General features: G+C 36.3%; 1 protein-coding gene across 14 annotated transcripts in view; it reads right to left on the bottom strand.

The window, feature by feature from the left end:
• FRYL (FRY like transcription coactivator) overlaps window positions 1-20,157 on the bottom strand; it is a 246,267-nt gene that overhangs the window by 33,465 nt on the left and 192,645 nt on the right. For 10 of the 14 annotated variants that reach the window (XM_019624634.1, XM_019624635.1, XM_019624636.1 and 7 more), the window contains 12 exons: window positions 19,780-19,930; window positions 19,011-19,114; window positions 17,937-18,122; window positions 16,377-16,581; window positions 15,084-15,205; window positions 13,825-14,015; window positions 12,321-12,415; window positions 10,666-11,273; window positions 10,283-10,380; window positions 5,827-5,997; window positions 3,965-4,105; window positions 2,299-2,496 (listed from right to left, as the gene is read on the bottom strand). In XM_019624634.1, coding sequence (XP_019480179.1) covers window positions 2,299-2,496; window positions 3,965-4,105; window positions 5,827-5,997; window positions 10,283-10,380; window positions 10,666-11,273; window positions 12,321-12,415; window positions 13,825-14,015; window positions 15,084-15,205; window positions 16,377-16,581; window positions 17,937-18,122; window positions 19,011-19,114; window positions 19,780-19,930 — 2,270 coding nt within the window. The remainder of the gene's footprint in view (window positions 1-2,298; window positions 2,497-3,964; window positions 4,106-5,826; window positions 5,998-10,282; window positions 10,381-10,665; window positions 11,274-12,320; window positions 12,416-13,824; window positions 14,016-15,083; window positions 15,206-16,376; window positions 16,582-17,936; window positions 18,123-19,010; window positions 19,115-19,779; window positions 19,931-20,157) is intronic. The other 4 variants (XM_019624628.1, XM_019624637.1, XM_019624625.1 and 1 more) reach the window with 3 other exon arrangements.

The raw sequence follows: 20,157 nt of genomic DNA, 5'->3' as shown, positions 1-20,157 counted from the left end.
GCTTCAATAATGTGCTTTTGCAAAGATTCAAGATAAGTAACAACTCCAAAGAAGATATCCATGTAGCTTCTTAACTACAAATCTGATGTATAGTATTTCCAAAATTTTTCAGTAAAAATTCTGTGATGATCCAAAACTAATTTATATATGTATTTGACTTTGTGAACTGTCTTGAATTTGCATTTGAAAATAGTATTCAAGCTCATTTGCATGTTATACAAGTCCCTTTCTGATCTGGTTCCTCCTTATCTCAACTTCTACCACTCCTCCTGAACTTCACAATCCAGCAAAAGTGAATGTGCTATTTTTTCTCAAACATACCATGCTTTTATGGACCTGTGTTTTGGCACATGCTACCCGCTTTACACGGAATATTCACCAAGCAAATCCCTATTCATCTTTTAAGGGTGACTCCGGACTTCCAATGAAGCTTTCTCTGAAACTACCGCCCCTGATGGGTAATTCTACTTGGACACGTGCCCCGTGAGGGTGATTTGTTTATGTGCCCATCTTCCTTACTATAGGAGAGTCCCAGGACCAAATGTGATTCATCCTGTTCTTCTAGTGTATCTCCAGTGCCTACATAGCAGGCACTTGGGAAATTTTGATGAAATAAATTGAAATCAGGTTTATCAAATGTTCTGAAAATTCACATCACTGCTTCAAACACATTGTTACATATCAATTTCTGACTTGGAAGAACAGTGAAGCCCAGTTACTCTATCATAGTCCCATGCTATGTGCTCCATGTTAGAATTCTCAGATGATATTAACTAAAAAAATTAGCAATAAACATACTTTCTACCTTAAAAAAAAACAAAACAATAAACTTTGGATAAATTCTAATACCAAGACTAAACTGTCAAAAAATTATTTTTAAATCTACATTTTCCTAATCAATTAAAATGTGAGTAGATCTTCAATTTTTATCTTTCTCAATGCCCCTTCAATACTTGACCCATAACTTCTCTCTTGAAAAATCCCTCCTTTGGCTTGTAAAAGAGCATTTCAATGGCACCAAGATCACCAAGATTGGGCTCAGGTGCGGGAAAAAAAAGAATTGGGGTTTCCAGCAAGGGTCAAAAAATATTTACATGAGATTTGTATGAATACGTGACATAGTCAGAGCCCAGGTTCCCTTTGGGATTGGTGGGCCATGCCTGTCTAGCAATATGGGCTGCTCAGGTTTCAAATGGTTTTAGCCTTGTTTTTCCTTCCGCAATTTCAACTTTCTACGTATACAACACCGAATATCCTTAAATTTTTTACTTCCACCCAAGCTTTCCTCTAAAACATCAGATGTCAAAATCTAATTGACTATTTAGGCACCTCTGTTAGTATGTTTCTTAGTTACTTTAGAATCAATAGATTCTCAATAGATTCAAGACTGAACTCATCAACCCCTTCCTGCTAAAAGCTGTTCCCCTTGAATAGCACCAACATTCATGTGATTGTCAAAGGAACTGTCCTTGACGTCTCTTCCTCACATAGCACTTCCTCTTCTTCCCATCAAATCCCATCACTTACTTCCTCAGTCTTTCTGAAAACCATCCCTTCCTTCTTCATGTCCCCTGCAGTTGCCTGGGGACAGTCCAACACTATCTTCTGCCCCAAGTATTCTAACAGGTTCCTCCCTCATTTCCCTCTCCTCCTTCCTGGTCTATTTTCCATCCTGTTGCCAGAGTGAGCATCCTAAAATGCAAATCCTAGTATTTCCTACTCTAGCTAAAAACCCTTTAAGAACTTCTACAGCTTCAGATAAAACCATCTTGTTACTATGACAAGCAAGATCCCTCCCTGTGCCTTCAGCTTCCTCTCTCATCACACTCCACCTCCATTCTCTGTACTCTGCTCAAGGTATGCTGGACTAATTGGAAGTTTTTAGAGCACCATGCTTTCTCACACTTACAAGCCTTCATTCACACATGCTGCCTTTTCTTGGATTTAATCCCGCCTCCCCAAACTTCCATACACATATGCCTGTCCAGTGTTACTTATCTCTCAATACTCAGCTCAGATCAGGTTAGATGTACATGTATTCCAATAGCAACTTAAAACTTACTTCCAGCCAAGCACTGATCACAATGTTTATTTGCCTGTTTCCCCAAGTGACAGTCAGCTCCCCAAGAGTAGGCCTTCTCCCCACCCCCATCCCATTTTCACACCTATTGCAGTGTCTCCTACTGAGTATGAGCTCAATTTGCATGTTGAATGGATAAATGAACACATGAAAGAATGAATAAATGAACAAATGAAAATTTCGAAGAGAGCTTCTATATTGATTCCTGAGCATCTTACCTCAGATATATCAAAATGAAAATCTAAGGTCTTCCCAGGCAACTCCTTAGAGACATTATTAAAAATCTTAGTGAAGGATATTTCAGGAGAACCCATATCTCCCCCATAGGTCTTGGGGACATCGTTGGGTACAACAAGACTTGCAGAGCGAGACACCACCAGTTTTAATATGTTAAGGGCTTCCTTCCAATAAGGACTCTGGTTTAAAAATACAATAGACATAGAAGAGTTACCAATTTAGCTAATGACATCTTGATATGAAGACACCTAAAGCAAAAAATATTTAATAATAATAAAAACATCCGCATAACATTGTGACATTTCAAGCATATTACTGTAAAAAACAGTCTACATTTAACAAAGTTATGACTTAGTAGAAATCATTTTTTTTTTTTTGGTAGAAATAAGTAGAGACCTCTGAGCATTGTAAAATGCTAAAACTTCTTCAGGAATGTTTCTATAAATTATATGGAAAGTTGTGTTCTAAATGTGAAAGATTATCAGGAGTTCAATTCTGTAAAATGTGTAATGTTTGAATAAAGCGGAAGTAACTAATTGTGATGACCCATCAGCTAAATATGACCTTGGTTCACACAACATCTAAAAATAAATTTGAAAAAAAGTTTGAGTCAACATTTTGAAATTAGGTTTTTGGGAAAAAACCAATTTCCAGCTTTTCTTTAAAAAATGTGAAGTTGTGGCAAGAATGGACCTGTATTCCAACATGGCAACCATCAAGGGAAGCTAGGTTGTGCTGTTCCTTTTCGATGGGAAATGTGCAGTTCACTTAGTCACAAATCTATGCCCTCTTATAGTTACTTACTGGCCCAGTGGGCATGTGAGCTTGTGTTTCTGAACAAAAGAAATACATTTATGTTTCATAAATTAGTAATTTGATGTGGTATCTGTTTCTATGGAAAATCCAGGCAAATATATAATGAGTTAACATCTTATGCTTTAAGAAGAAAAGAGAAATATGCTTTACAAAAAAATATGATTGTTATTTGGTGAAGCTTTACTCACTGAGAGATAAGATAGAGAAGATAAACAGGGTCACCAAAGAATCTTATGTTTTTGGAATATTTGCAATCACTGATTTTCAAAGGAATCTAAAATATAACCTGGATTACCTAATGGCATAGAAAACATTTTAATAGTTTTACTATTTTCAGATATGGACTAAGACATAAACTCAATGTGAGCCAAGTATTTCCATTTGTAAGTTTTGCTATAGTGAATGCAAATATAGCTGAAGCAGAAACACAAAAATATTGATCTGTTAAGGTTTTTAAAGAACTTGTTCTCTTTGATAAACTGTATCTGCAATACCCATCTGCTCAGCAAGGCCTTTCTTAACAGTTCAAAGGTGAAGTTCAGTACAGACCAGGTTGACTTATCACTTACATTAAACCAAGTGTGATGTTTTTTTTTGTTTTTTTTTTTTTACTTTCTGAATAGCTGGTGCTTTTTATTAGGCACCATTCAGATTCTACCTCTCATCGCTTACACTGAAATATTATTCCATGTCGTAAACATTCCTGAAGACATGACTCATGGACTTTTACCATTTCTTTACCCCTGATCATTTAAGGTTTTTCTGGTTTTCTTCTGGTTACAAATCATTTTGAGATGAACTTTTCTATACATAAGTTTTGTGGTCACTCACCTGTACATATTTGCCAATAATCTTTATGATTTCCAGATTAAACTGCTTGACTGGGGCAGCAGAAAGGTCGATGTGACTCAAAAGGCTATAGATGATCTGTAGCAATGACTGCTGCATACTAGACAATCCTTTTTCTAACAGCTAAAAGTAAAAGTAAAAAGTATACTTTAATCAGGTTGAGGAAAATTCAATACTTACACTTAGGATGTTCAAAAACACTACAGATTTAAGCCAGGAATTTATGGTTGGGTGATTAGAAATCCAGAGACTAAACAAGGTAAAATGTCTATTATTCTCATTTGATTTTGTTTCAGAAAGGAGAATTAGATTATTTTTCTCTTAATCTTGGTATTTTCTTTAATTTCCTTAACTAATTTCATTGAACACTATTTGTTTTAGGTAAAGAGAAAAACTACTATACCACCATCACCAAAAAAATAATTACCCCAAGCTATTCACACCAGCCACTTATTAGCTTTGTGATCTTGAACACGTTTTGTAACTTCTCTGAGCCTTGATTTTTAAAAATTAAATAGTGCTACCACCTACCTCCTAGGGCTTGCAGGACAATTAAATTAAATATATATAGTTTTAAATACATGTAACTAACTTGAGTACTTTTGTTAGTAATACTTTGATGACAATTACAACAATACAGCAAGGATAATTTACACTAGGAAGAGTAACATTTGGGGCAAAGCATTCTCTCTACAGAACCAACAAATGTTGCCCATATGTGGCACACAATAGGCTGGCTGTACTGTGCCAGTTCCAGACCTTAGTAGCCCATTACTGGATCTTTAGGGAGAACTCATGCTACTTGAGCGATGAACTTTATGGTGGCACAAAAGTGAAGCTGGTCTAAAGCACTTAAATTCAAAGCCAATTGTGGAGGTTAGGACTGGTTTTATGTCATCTCTTGTCCTAAAGGTGTAAGATAAACCTAGAGACTTGCGTTCATTTAGGTCAGGAAGCTGTCACGTGCATAGCTCACACTGTCAGCTCTCTTAAATGTAAAGTTGGTGGGAGAAAACCTATCAAAACTAACACTTTAAAAATTCATACCAGTCCTAAAGCATTTTATGACAGTCAATATCAGTGATGTAGCTCATTTAAACAGTGCTATGAGCAACATTTACAATGCTCACTGAGTTATGAATGTCTTTTAAGTTTATACAGCATTTCAAATTTAATTTCTAGAGGTCAGCTTTTTAAAAAGGGAGGTATTTATTACAAGATGACAAACTTTTTAGTGACTAGGAATTTATTCCTTTTGAGGTGGCTATCTGATTAGTAACTTACTAGGCATGAAGTTGCTTCTTAAACAAATTATTAACTTTTTATGCTGTTCTAGGGCTAGGTTTTTTTTTTTTGTTGTTGTTGTTTTAATATTTTCATTTTTAGCCTCCAAAATTATATCTTAGATTAGGAAGCAAATGTATCATCAAAATAAAAAATTTCCCAAAGGAAATGCCTTTGCACACACTATTGTTCTAGAAGGGATTTCAAAGTCCAGAACTAATTTTGTAGAAACAAATATTGCAACCATTTCTTAGGATCAAGACCACTAAAAACCCATTTTACATAAAGTTGAGGTTTACATTATTTTGAATTTATACCACTTAAGGACAGTGAATAAAGAAATAAATACTGAAAATGGGGGGGAAAAAAACTTTATAAAAACTTTCTTTATACTTGAAAGGTATTAGCTATATTTTTCTTGAAAAAGAGATGTAATCTATATTCACTCTCAAAGACAATCTGAAGATTAGTATCAGTGCTGCTGTTAGAAATAAGATTACTTAAAAGTTTTGCCACAATGCAGTTTAAAAAATCGCCCCCTCCCTTTTTTGTAAATTTACCTCTGCAAGGTAAGTCACAAGATTAAATGTAGTATCTGAGAAGGAGTCATGCAGGTATCTACACACTACGTTGATCCAGTTAGAACAGTCTCTGGAATACGTGTGTGTGCTGTACAAACTCATCATGTGAGCCAAATTGACAAGTGTTGGGCATTTTTCTTCTGCACAAACCTAAAAAAAAAATAAAAAAAATCATTCACCGAAAATAAAGATACAAGTTTAAATTTGATTTTATACTTAAATGCACTTAATGAAATATTGGGTGGTCGGAAAAGTCATGACGTATTTTTTCTGTTTTCCGTTGCAAAAATGCATCATGACTTTTCCGAAAACCCAATAATTTAGATGTATATATTGACACTTTAATGCATTTTATTTCAATACAGTAGCAAAGTTAAACAGAAGAGAAAAAAAGCACAAGGCGTTCTTACGAGAATAACTTAATAGATAATATGGAAAGATGATTAGTATGTCAAACACTTTCTGTGGCTGTTAAATAGTATGGCTTTTTTTAGTCTGATTCTCTGTAAAACTGTCTTTGGTAAAAACCAATACATGGTTTGGTAAGCTGTATACCATTTTATAACTGTTTCGTAGAAAGAGTTTTGTTTTGTAAAATCGACACATGGTTTGGTGCCTAAGTAACTAAATGAGCAGGCTCAGACTGGGACTTCTCAGGGAGATGCAGGGCTGCTTTGCCAAAGGAGAAATGCTTTAGTCTCACGCTGTCCGGGGTCTCAGTAGTGTTCAATTGCAGAGCCTCAGAGTGTGTGATACATTCAAAGGACTTCATCCGACTCTGGTCAAACTGACTTCTGCATCTCCAATGAGTGGCAGTCGGCAGGGTGGACCCTAAACTGCTCTTCAGGAAATCACCTAAAGTTCTTCAGGTCCTTGGCCAATCATTAAAGGCCACTTCAAAATGTAATGACTTTCTAGATTTTGTTTTGTCAAGTACTATGAAATCTGAATCAACAAATATTTAGGAGGGTCTATCTCATTGACTAAATACACCTTCTTAATCTGTTTGTTCCCTGAGTTATAGTGAGGGTGTTCCTTCTCCTCCTCTGGGGGACACCCGAACAACGCAGAACCGTAAAAGGGCCACGCAGGCCTTTTGTCTTGGCCTTCTGCATAAAGCTAGGATGTCTTTTAGTTTTCCTTTTTCCATTTTCCTCCTTCTTCCATCTTATTGATGTTTTGTATGTATTTTCACGAACTGCCTAAAGCACTGAGTAAAGAAAGTACTACCTTTTAAAATATATATACTGTAATTTCAACTTTCAGATGACTCTGATTTATTTTAATTCATCATGTGGACATTATCACTGGATAGGCCTGAGATATGAAGGGATGCAAGACTGCAGAGACTAGCACAGTATCTTGTAAGTTATTTAATAAAATCATTAATTGAAAGCAGCTGATTTCATGTATTAGCCTTTTTTACCCATAAAATGGACACCAGGGAGAAAAAAGAAAAATTAGGTTGATATTTCTTATTTATATTTCAAAATATAGTACTGTATCGTACTATAAAAAAAATCTCAATTTTATAATTTCACAACAGTTTGTTATTTTTCAGGAAAAGGCTTTATAGTTTATAGAATTTTCCTGAAGAATAAGACATGCCTATAGAATTCTTATATTCTTAAAGAATATATTTTTTTAAAGAATGATTTATTAAAAAGCTATTTTTTTTATTTTTTATTTTTTAGCTGAGCCATCCTGCCACCTGTTGGCAGCTCAGCTCGGGCTGGGAATCGAACCGACGACCCTGTTGCTCAGAGCTCGCACTCTTGAGCGAGCTCTTAACCAACTAAGCCACACCCCTTAAAAAACTATTTTTAGAAAGAAAAAAAGGTTTTTTAGTATATATGCTGTGCAATTTTAATATAAAGCAAATGGCTTAGATTTTGGGATTTCTGAATTACCAGGTTAAAATATGATCCAAAAGGAATGTCTTATAACAAACGTTTTTAGCATACTATTTTTGCTGTGATGAATAGCTAAAAAGGACTATATTTTTCCCGAATATTGCCTCATTTTGAAATTCCATGGTCTCCAAAGGCACAAACAGTAGAATCAGAGATATATGCCTAATGAGGAAGCACATAATGGCAGAAAATTACTCAACAGTTTAAGTGAGGGAATAATTAAGAAACCAATTTAGTTCACATCCTGCAGGCTGCTGAAAGCTTAAGATGGAACCTGTGTGTGCTGAACAACAGGAAGAAAACAGGCTTGAAAAACAATTTAAGACTCACAGAAAGCCATATATTTGATTTCTTAAAAACAGAAAAGATATTTGGAATGTCTTCTTTGCCTGTTACAGCAGAAGAGGCTTGACACTCGGGGACCACATTCTTTTTTTTTTTTTTTCAGCTGAGCCATCCTGCTACCTGTTGGCAGCTCAGCGGCTGCTCAGCTCGGGCTGGACTCGAACCGCTGTTGCTCNCTGTTGCTCAGAGCTCAAACTCTTGAGCGAGCTCTTAACCAACTGAGCCACTCGGCCGGCCCGACACTCGGGGACCACATCCCTCAGGCCAGGTCAGGCAGCACTGTGGTCCTCACTTTACCCAACGCTTAGCAGGGAGTCATTCAGAGCATTGCAGCTGATAGTCTTAAAAGCTTCCCCTATTAGGGGACAAATGCTTTTTATTTTCTTGAAATCCCAAAGTAAATCAAAATTTTTTTCCCTAATATTTTTTCATGTAGGATAAAAAAAATTCCTTGTTTGCATCATTTTTCTAATGTGTCATTAGGATATTAAAATAAAAGTTATTTTAATAAAGTATTCATTTTATACCACTTTTAGACCCCATTAATGCAAGTACATATTGGGATGGTTGAGGCAAATAATCATTTTCAAAACTGAGATATGTTTCCATTAACTATAATAATGGCTCTTCTTTTTAAATACGTGCTTTTAAAATGATTGTTAAAGATCTCCTCATATCTAATTTATTTAAAAATGTAATTAGAGATGGATTTAACAGCATTATTTTATGAAGTATTTTCTTCTCATTTATTAATTATCTATTAAGATAATGAAAATGTTCGTACTGTTGTTAACTGTTAATGTGATTAACTGGGTTGGTAGTTATCTTTCACTACATTGGTACCTAGAGATAAATGTGCACTTAGCAGTGTCGACATGTGGGCCATGGAGAGGTGGGTGTTTTGTTTGTTGTTTGGTTGTTTGTTTTTTTGGTTTTTTGTGTGCTTACTCTTTCCATTGGCTGCTGTGTTACTTGTTATCTGAATCTTAGCTTTAAAAAATAATGCTTATATAAAACGTTCTTCCAGAGAATTATACTTGCTTGTTCCCTTCTATTGCAGACTTCTCTGATTTTTCTCCCAGAGGTAGGTCATTTTCTCACTGTTACTGCTATTCATTCACTTCCCCCAGTTCACCTAATTACCTGGCATATGCATATTACTTGTAAATTTATATAACTCCTTCTTGTAACTGTTTACATTTTCAGTCTGAAAAGCTTTATTTCCAGGACTGAATCTTACCAAAAAAATTTAATTAAGAATTAAGTTTAAGAAGATAGTTTGATCTTTGTTGTTCTTAACAGAGGAAATTAAAAATATAAAGTGTCAAAATCCTATTAAAATTAAGATTAAGAGTTCTAACACTTTTAAACAAATGTCAACAGATGATTTAAAAATAGCTACATCCTGTTTCAGAACTGTTCAATGGGAGGGAAAGAGCCAAATAAGGAAGACACAAGGATGAAGGGAGCAGAGAGAGAAGATGAAGAGAGTATTAAAAGGAAAAGGAAGACAGAACTTTCAGAACTCCAAAATACATTGTGCCCTCTTCTTCCTCAGGGCCTTTGCACATGCAATTGCTTCTACCTAGAAAATTCTACCCTCGGTCCTGCTCTGTTTCTTATCCAGCAATCTTACCTTGGTTGTTCCTATTCAGCCTTCAATGTCAGCTTAGATATGCCCTCCTAGAGGAAGACTTCTTCTTTAGGTGCCCCCAGAACACTCTGCCCTCTCATTGTCCTTATCGGATGCTACGGTAATTGTCTACTTCCTGGATTGCATCCCCGCATAAGGCCCACAAGAGTAGGTATTCCATCTACTTTGATTATCACTGTATTTCCAGCACCTAACTCAGTGATCAGTAAATATTTGCTAGTGAACAAATTAGAAACTGCCAGAAAGGTAGAGAATAAAGTAGAATAAAGTAGAGAAGAGGAGCAGAAAAAGACTCAGACTCAGAGGAGTGTTACTCTAATGAAATAATTTTATTCACTGTCATTTGAGCAGTTGTAACTTACATCATTGCTGTAATAACTCCTTTATATGCATAAAAATAAAAATTTAGATGTGAAATTCACAAAAGTGACAATAAAAAATCCACCCCCCCACTTCCCCCCATTAAGATAAACTCCAGAAAAATTTCCCTTTAGTGTTATCGTTCAGCATAATATTTGCTTACCTTTGCTATTCGGCTAGCTGTTTCTTTGCAAAACTGAGTTGGGCTGTCAAAGTGCTGGATTAAGTGAGGCAATAAGCAAAGGATGTTAAGAGGAAAGCCTATCAAAAACAAAAGCAAACAATAACCAATTTTATTGCACATCATTTTAAAAGTTAAAGGTATTTATTTTTAATGGTTCACAGAAACCATTTTCTTTTTATGTCCTGGGGTGCTCGGATCTTCTAAACTCTGTTTTTGCTTTTACCAAAGAATTTAAGCTATCTCACATATTTAAAAAACGGTAACTGCGGAAAAGCAGAAATTAGTGTATTTCCAAACAAATGATTAGTTTACATGTCACCACATTCAAAAGCCAATAGTAGGAGCAATTCTATTAACATCACCTGACAACTGGGAAGGATCCACCAATGTGTGTTTGGAGACAGCGATGAGTTTACTGAGGAGGTGCACGGTCATTTCTTGTGTGGATACTGAGGTAAAACCCTTAAGGAAGAGCTGCTGAAGGCCTGGAAAGTTATTCCATTTCAGTTTGCTTTGTACATTTTCAATCTTCTCTCGACTCTCCGATTTATCCAAAGGCAAATGGATAAGCAGTTTGTTGAGAAGCCTGAGAGCGAGGAGGTATTCGTATTCATAATCGGATTCCAATAAAGATGCTGCTATCCAAAAAATGGTGGCCATCAAGTTGGTAGGCTCAGTAGTGGGCTGCACATCATACAACGCTTTCTCTCTTAGAGAGGAAAGGCTTCTAGTCCTTGCTAAACTACTGTTATGGTTCATCCGTCCATCCATTATATCCAGTGTGTTACTCCGCCGCCGGTCACCTCTTCGGTCACCAATTAAACTTAATCTCAAAGAGTTACTTCTTGCATTACTGTTATATCCCAAATAACTGCTGCTGTTAATGGGACTTGTGCTTAGATTGAGTTGTCCAGTGCTTTTCCTGTTAGCTGCATACTTGTTTCCCATTATAGGATCATGGTATGAGGTTCTTTAAAAAAGAAAAGAAAAGATGAATGCGGGCACAATCACTTGTTTTGCTACATTAAATTTACTCTTGAAAACACTGAAAAGTGGTAGCTGTTACCAGGAAAAATCATTAAGTTTATCTGACTTTGCTTAATCAAGTTCGAGTTCTTTCCTCCATATTAAAACAGAATGAACAACAGTATCTTCTCCTGTGGCAAAGTGTTTCTTTTCAGTTGGATGAGGCTTGACTAGAAGCGAAAATTCTGTTATAGTAATCATGGATAACTCAGCTCTGGGATGTAGCAAACATTACGTCCAAAGCAGATCTCATCCGTCTTATCCCCAAACTCAGTGGTCCCAAGGGCCCCATTTCATTTAATGCACACTTTCCGAAAGAACCAAGCTCTAAAATTTTTGCTTTGTTCTTCTCCCTCACATCAAATTATCAATGACTGAAAAATGCTTCCAGAAAAATGCTTACAGAATATGTGCCAGCAGAATACAAGATGTGAGGAATATTAGATAAAATCTACTGGGAGAGGGTGGTATGTAAATGGATACATTTATAGCCTGCTAATTGATGTTATCAAAATATGAAGAAAACACTGTGAGAACCCAAAAGACGTTCCCTGGGGGAGTTAGAAAAGCTTAGCTAGGAGGGGATATCTGAGTTTGGACTTGAAAGATAAGTCATTCACGGTTTGCAAGGAAAAGGAAGTGGGAGGGAGGCTGCTCCAGGGAGAAGGAACATATGTGGAAGGTGTGAGTCCTAAGGGACCAGGCCTGCTGGGGGGACGAGGGGATGTTGAGTGTGGCAGGAATAGAGCTTGTCATGAAGCCCAAGGAGCACATCTCGGGCCAAGACACGAGAGGAACAGCACTGCCACTTCTTAGCTCTGTGACTTTTCACATGTCCTGTCTGAGGCTCATTTTCCCACTGGTAATTCATCTGAATTCTTTGGTATCATTCTCACTACCAGTATAAGAATAATATAATGTCACAGTTATACATATTTAGCTACTGAAGTTCAATATACAAATCGACAGGTGGCCTGGCTTAAATTCTTACTGAGAAAGGGCAGAAAGAAGATCATAATGCTTCATGGTTTCAGCCAAAGTATCAATTGCCGATTCCAATGTGAGAAGAAGCTCAATCACAAATCCCTAGAAAAAAAAGGGGCAAACTTTAATTAATTATGCTGTGGAAAGAAGAAACTGCAGTGGACTTCCTGATGAGATTTAAAAATAGAACAAACTCCACATTAACATTACAAAATAATTAAACTCTTGAGCAACAAGATCTTGCTGATGAAAACTCATCAAACTAATGGTATAAATTGATTATAATGGCACCACAAGTCACCCAAAATTGCTCAGGCCAGAAATCTGGGAGCCATCCTTGTTTCTCTCTCATATCTAAACCGAACCTAACAGCAAGTCTTGAAAAATACTACTTTAAAAATATATCCTAAATCTGACCCCTTTTCTCTGTCTCCATAGCTTCCTAACTTAACCTAAGAAACCACCATTTCAGCTGGACTCTTACAATCGCCTCTAAAATGACACCCCCTTGCTTTCACTCTTGCCCTCCTAAGAACTCCACCCTAGCTACCAGCATGAAGTTTTGCAAAGCAAATCATACCTATCACCCTCCTCTCAAAACCTTTGAGTGGTCCCCATCAATTCAGAGTAAAACCCCGCCTCTCACCAAGGCCTCCTCAGCCCCACGTGATCCAGACTTGCCTACCTCATCAATCTCCTGCCTCTGGATGCCTCCATCCAATACACTCTAGACATGGTAGTTTGCCTGATTTCCCTGGAAAAAGCCTATTGCTTCTGCCTCAGGGCCTTTGTACTTTTTAGTACATTTCCCTTTGCCGGAAATGTTCTTTCCCGGACTACCACAGGATTCACTTCTTAAGTATGCATTCAAAAATCACCTTCTCTGAAGATCACATATAAAACTCCTCTTTCTTTCCCATTGTTCTTTAACCCGTTCCTCTACCTTATTATTTTCACAGCATTTATCTCTACGTAAAATTGTGTTATATATTACTGGTGGATTAAAGGCTGATTTCTCCAACAGAATGTGAGTTCCAGAATGCCAGGAACTGGGTCTTATCCACTAGTTTATTCCCAGTGTCTTTAACAGTGTCAATGAAATCATTCATCGATACAGACTTCAGTTTTCTATTGCAATATTTCACTTAATTTATCTTACTTAGAAAATGAAATTCAGCATTGCACTTTACATTTAAATTTCCTTTCTTATCTCTTTTACTTTGTGGTCATCCCAGGATAATATCCAGGGCTGTGTGTGTGTGTGTGTGTGTGTGTGTGTGTGTGTATAAAGCTTTCTGTAATAGTCACTAAATTATTTGATTCAATTAGTAATGTTATTAAATATTAATTATAAAACTTTGTTTCTTAATTCTTTGCCTGCTTGTTAATACCTGACATAAATAATCCTACACCACCATGACCTTGCTCTATCTACAACAATCTGTGTTGAGAACTAAGTCCCTGACTACAAGTAGATGCTCAATAACTGCTGAAGTCACTTAATAAAATACCTGTGCATCTTCTCCTGGGTCCCCTACAGTTTCAACAAGTCTGGAGAGAACATCAGAAAGTGTAGTTGCAGAAAGAGGCTGCTTTAGGGCCCTGAAAATCTGAAAGGACCTCCCGGCATAGTGTCGAGAAGAACAAGAAAGTGCTGTTTGCAGGGCAACCTCACTAAGATGATGTTCCAGATGAACTCCTTCTGTGAAAAGAAAGGAAACAACAAGGTGGTTCTTGTTTTTCTGAATCTAGGGGTTATAATCAGAGGCTAACCATTTAAAACCCAGTGCCCAGCACAGTACACAAAGCTAGGTAGGCACTCAAATTTTATGAGCGAATGTGTTTTCTTTTCATTAAACTCCATCTGCATTTTAGACAATTCTTTATTCTAATCTCCAGGGAAGTAATCCTTGAGATTACTTTAGCCAGATAATTCTTTGTTGTGAGGGCTATCCTATGCATTACACAATGTTCAGCAGCGTCTCTGGCCTCTCCCCAACTATGCACCAGGATTAACTACCTGTCCCTGCCCCCCAATTGTGACACAAATGTGTCCAGACATTGCCAAATGTCCTGTGGGGCAAAACTATCCCTAGTTGAAAACCAATGCTTTAAACACATATGTTTTTACTATATTTTTCAGAATGTGTTAAATTTTAAATCACAGAAGGCTATACCTGTCTAAAACGAATTTTTAAGTTTGTCACCTGTAGATATATTCTTTAATGTAATTTTTTCATTTTACACAATTGTATTGTAATTTTATGATGCCATTATACATGAAACTAAGAACCTCAGGATGTCACTAGTTGCTTTCTTATTTTTAAGAAGTAACTTAATTTTTCTTCAAACAAAACAAATCTACCAAGGGTGCCCAAAAAAATGTATACAAGTGGACACTTTGGTCAACGTTGCTCAAGCAGTAGTTCACCGTAATCAGAAGTGTCTGGACACTGATGGTAACCACTTTGAGCCCCTCTTGTAATTGCAGAAGTCAAATGTGGCTTATATTCATCTTTTGATATCAGTATATACTGAGTATTACAATTTTAATACAGTTTTTTTTCCTTTTGTAAAACATGTAGACTTTTTTTGGGCACCCTCTGTATTATCACTAATAAGTTAAAAAGAAAACCTGTCTAAAACTTTTTATTTTAGACATACCAACTCAACTTTTTGTTGTTGTTGTTAAACATTATCAGAGTTTCTACATCACATTAAAATATCTCATGGAAAGTAAATATTATCTGAAATATTTATTGAAAGATACCTGAGCTTGACTGCTTGAAAACAGAAACCACATGTTTCAAAAATGTAGTTAGCTGCTCAGCACTCTTTATGCTAGGATTCTTGGCAGAAACATCCTCATGGTTCCAAAGGGGCCCTCTTTTTCTGAAAAGAGAGAACAGACATAATTCCCTTGTTTTTTAGCTTATATTTACTGTTTTACTCATACGGCCTAAAATGCACCTTTGCAATTAGAAAGGATAGTAGTTGAATAAATCAAACAGCATGTCACACACCTACTATTACTATTTGTACAGGGATAAGTAATGAGTTATAGCAAGTAAGGGAATATCCAGGTTACGTATAATTTCAGTCTTTCATCCTTACAGTCAAATTCTCTCAAAGGTAATAGGAAAAGACAATAAATTTTGCCAAGTGAGAAGAATAGTAGTTACAGTCTATGTGTTACAGGTCAAAACATCATTTGTAGAGGACAGACTGTATTTAGATTGTAATGCAAAGACAATAATTTACTAGTGAAAACTACAGGGAAGGTTTAGGACACGATAACATCCTGTCCATTCTCTGTCTTTGCATTCTTGAAGCCAGCACTTTGGTTAATAAGGATTAAGCCCAAAGTGCCCTGACAACCTTTTAAATGGTCACACCGCCTCCAGTCCCTTCCATCCTGTATTCTGCTGTGAGGCTGATTTTATCAACATATTTAATTACTGTCTCCCACCTTCTCCATTCAGTTCAAAGATTTTCAATAATGTCTCTTTTCTTGAAAGATAAGGGATCTATAATCTATGACCTAGGTGTCATGGTCCTCCAGTTTGAATTCTCCTAAGCTTTCTTGTCTAGAAACTCTCTTTTCTCAGCATTACAGCCAGAGTGGATTATTCACCGCTTCCAAACACACCTTGTTTCCCCATGCCCCTGAGATTTTGCTCTTGCTGTGGAACACCAGCCCCTTTCTCCCCATCTATGTTTCTTCTTGTATAGTGTCTTGCAAAGAGTAGACCATAAATAAATATTGATGATTGACTGATTGGTAAAGTAGCTAATCAAAGTGGAATATGTACTTAGATAATACAGTGTTCTCTTTGGGCACTTGGGATCCAGACACAAGTAAGATCCTTCTCAGGTATAACGGTGTGAGCGCAAAAGAAGAAAAGTCTCTGGTGGCACCATCATTTTCTAAATATTGCACAATATAAACCTGCATATTTGAAATCAATGGCACTTCAGAAAAAAATAGGGTTTGCTGTAGTTGACAAATGAAAGAACAACTTAACATGCATGTCGCTGGAATGGTAAGAGCAGCAAATATTACCTTGAGGTAATGAATTCCATGAGGGTTTTGACTTTTCCATCCTGCTCTACTGAGATGTCGACCTCGTTGAGGATAGTGGTGTGCAGATGGGAAATGGCGGCGCTGTTGTTTCCTAAGCTGATACTAGAAGAGGTAGAACTTGAGCTAAGCCCTGAGTCAGTCATAGGGGAGGGCTGGTAATCAGGTATAAAATCAGTAACGCCTGCTGAGAGAGACAGACTGCCGTCAATACCAAAACATGAAAGAATCTCACACAAGATTTAGAGAACTGAACAATCGTCCCTTACAGATCATATTGGACACGTGAGGGACTCTGTCAGTGCTAGAGGATACAAATCAGTGCTCCTTCTGCTGGAGCATCATAAGCACCAAATTATATCAAGTCTTTTTTTTTTTTTTTAGCAAACAGTATTTCACATGTTTAACTATTTGGATTTACTTTGCAGTCCTCTGCTGCCACCTGCTGAAGAAAGGCGAAAGTGGCAGTTTCCCAATATTATGCTATATTTCCTCAACATTAACACAGTCATATTTCTATGATGTGAACTGATTTTCAATTTCTTATGAAAGGATTCTATGCTTTCTGCTTCATTTTACTTAAAGACAATTTCAAAGGCTATTTGTAATATTTACATTATGTCAATTATTAAATGATTTTAAAGGTTATTACTAATGCCCATATTTACAAAATGGCAAAAGAAGCCTTAAAAACAAACAAACTATGGATTTCGAATAAAGATGCTTTAACATAAAAAAAGCAGTAAACTTTATTCCACTCATCTTTTAATCATAGTTTTAAAAGGTGAATAAGTTTCCTAATAATTGGGTTGTTTATTGTTTTTTGGGTTTTTTTACTAATTATAGGGTATTAAGTAAATAAGTAAATAACATAGTTTCAACTAAGCAACTTTAAAATTCCTTAATCCTGTACCTGACATCGTATGATAAGGAAAAAAAGTAATTTTATTTCAGTTTTTAAAAACAATCATTTTTCTAGACCATTTATTATTAACCTGCGGATACTGATGAATGGAATAAGTAAGTTATGGCTATTAGAAAAGAAGTAAATGTAAGTTGCAAAGTAAAAAAAAAAAAATTCACATCAACAGTGAAATAAATTTTATATTAAGGTTCATTGATTTGGACCTCACTACTTCAAAATGTGTAATTTGAACTTACTATACTTAAAAAGTAAATATAATCAGGTGAATAAGAAAAATTTTGATGTCTTTGTCAATTTTTCAGACCTTGGGTTAGGAGGAATCTAGTAAACTTCAACATCTTTTTCAGAATTAGTGCTTAATAAATTAGGCACCCTTTCATTCTATGTTCAACTTACATGCTCAGAAATTTAAATTTCTATGACAAAGATCCTTAAAGGCAATACAAACTCAAACACTCCAAACTGAATTCCTTCTTTTACTGGTTAATAAATAATGTCAATAAAACTACATTAAAAAAAATGTACTCTAGTATTTCAAGTTTTATTTATTTTTCACTACTGTGCGATTCCACATTAATTATGATTCCACTTTTAAATTATACTGTTAAAGCAAGTACCTGTGAAAGTATAATCTAAGTGTGCAATTTGTTTGACTGTGAGCACCCTGGGCTCATTAAACTCCTTGTTCCTGAGAAGGACAGAAGCAACAGTTCGGATGTTACTGTTGGATCCCATTACTATTAGTAAGTGCAGAAGCAGGCGTTTGCAATGTTCATACACCTCAGGGTGGCAGTGGTCAAACCCTACAAGAACAGTAGAAAATAATCATCAGTGAAGAGACATAATGAGTACTCGTGCTACCAAACTCATATTTTAAAGAAATGCAGAAATTATGTACACTATTTTGTGGAAGATGACATACGACATAAAGCTTTTTTGGCCTAGAGTTTGTGTACGCTTTTACAATAGCCCGTTGTCCTATAGCACTAGGGACAATCAAGATAAGGTTGCCATGGGTTTTGTGTCTAAAATGTACTCATCTCTTAGAAATTGTTCCACAATACTAGATGTAAATGAATTTTTAAAAGGCAGGTATTTTTGTGCCTAGCACGAATAGAAAGTCAGTAGATGTTTGATTCCCAAAAGAATGAAGTCATGCACACGTACGTGTGCATATCAGGAACACTTAGGAGAGGAGGGCTATCTCACTTGCGTCAGGACACCAAGGCTACAAGCATGAAAGAAAGGTACTGCCAATGTGATGGATGCCACGTTTGTTGTAGAAGGCACGGTGAAGTTTCAGCTATAATCATCAGACTGTCCAGGATTCAACTCTTTTGGGAAACACTCAGAACCCATTTCAATTTTCCGTTTACTCTGAAAGTTTCCACCCCCAGAGGTAAATTAATTTTACTCTTGCTACGGCTACAGGATTTTTCCTGCTAGAGGATATGTGTGTTTGTGTGTATGGTGGGAGGGGCCATCGGCTAGGACAGGAATGGGGATAGACTTATTTGTGGTTAAAAGAAAGGCTAAGAATCACCCCCACTAGACCACAAGAATCATAGGAAAAAGTGTCATGGATATTTAAAAAAAAAAAAAGGAACAGAAACATTGAGAAACTTCGTTAAAACCATACTGCCTTTAAATTATTACAAAACTATAAAATGAAAGAACTAGATATTTATTACCTATAAAAATTGCATGAAGAAGAAGATGGAGGTAGTTTCCCCATTCCACCTTCACACTATGATCAATGATCAGATCAGTCAGAAAGATCACGGCTATGTTACACCTATGACAAATGAGAGTATCATTAATGTTTCACTAGCGTAAACCTAGAGAAAATCTTATGCAAATTACCTGAAGACTTTGTATTGTATTTTACAGAAAAATACAACTTCTCAAGAAAGATAGAAGAAAAGAAATATAGCCGAAGAAACCGTTAAGTGATAGTTTGAAAAAATAATATATCTGCTAAGGGCTCCTTGAAATCAAGGGCCATATTTTCTTCATCTGCAACCCTAAGACCTAGCACACCGCTCGCCACATAGTAGGTGTTCAATACATGTTTGGGACATTAATACGTTTTGAAAAAAAAGCAGTAACTGTTCTACTGTGATCCCATTAGGTAAAATTCAGTTTAACTCAATTCAAAATAATAGTGCCTACCACCATAAAGTATTTTTCCAGATGTAGTAACTGGGTCCCAGAAAGGTCAAGTAACTATGCCAGACACCCAGAAAAGCAGCAGCACAATTAGATTTAATAATATTAATGGTAAACAGTTAGAATTCTGAGTTTTCAGATTTCTGAAAATGTACACACATCGACCTAATGTGTTGCAGTATCTAAAGAGAGAAGGTTGCTTTTATTCTGTGACGTCAGATAGCATACAGAAAGCTGAAAGTGTTAAGCAGAATTTGGCTGGTATGAAAGAGGAATGACGCTGTAGTCCACCTGTGAAGAGGTAATCCAGGTGATGATGTTTCAGGCAAGTAATCCACCAGTGGCGACCAGCAGCCTCCAGCTGGTGGGAAGGGCAGGGGCTCTCCTTGATTATGCTCCATCACTTTCAGTCGCCAATTAGAATAAAGTGGCATTGAATCACCTATCAAAATAAAATGATCTCATTTTCTACACCATCTACTTTCTGCCGATATAAGCAAACTCTAGTAAGACACCGACTATTCATATAGCATTGGAAAGTGATAAAAATAATTTCCCATCATTTTGACATATGTTTGCTAGGAAGACCTGGGTACAAATATTATCAAATTAAGCAAATCAGAGAGAAAAAGAGGTATCAAATCAATTCAGGTTCCATCCTTTATAATC

The sequence above is a fragment of the Hipposideros armiger genome, unplaced genomic scaffold, assembly GCF_001890085.2.
Source record: "Hipposideros armiger isolate ML-2016 unplaced genomic scaffold, ASM189008v1 scaffold_596, whole genome shotgun sequence".
NCBI lineage: Eukaryota > Metazoa > Chordata > Mammalia > Chiroptera > Hipposideridae > Hipposideros > Hipposideros armiger.
This window is presented reverse-complemented; position numbering and strand designations above follow the sequence as displayed.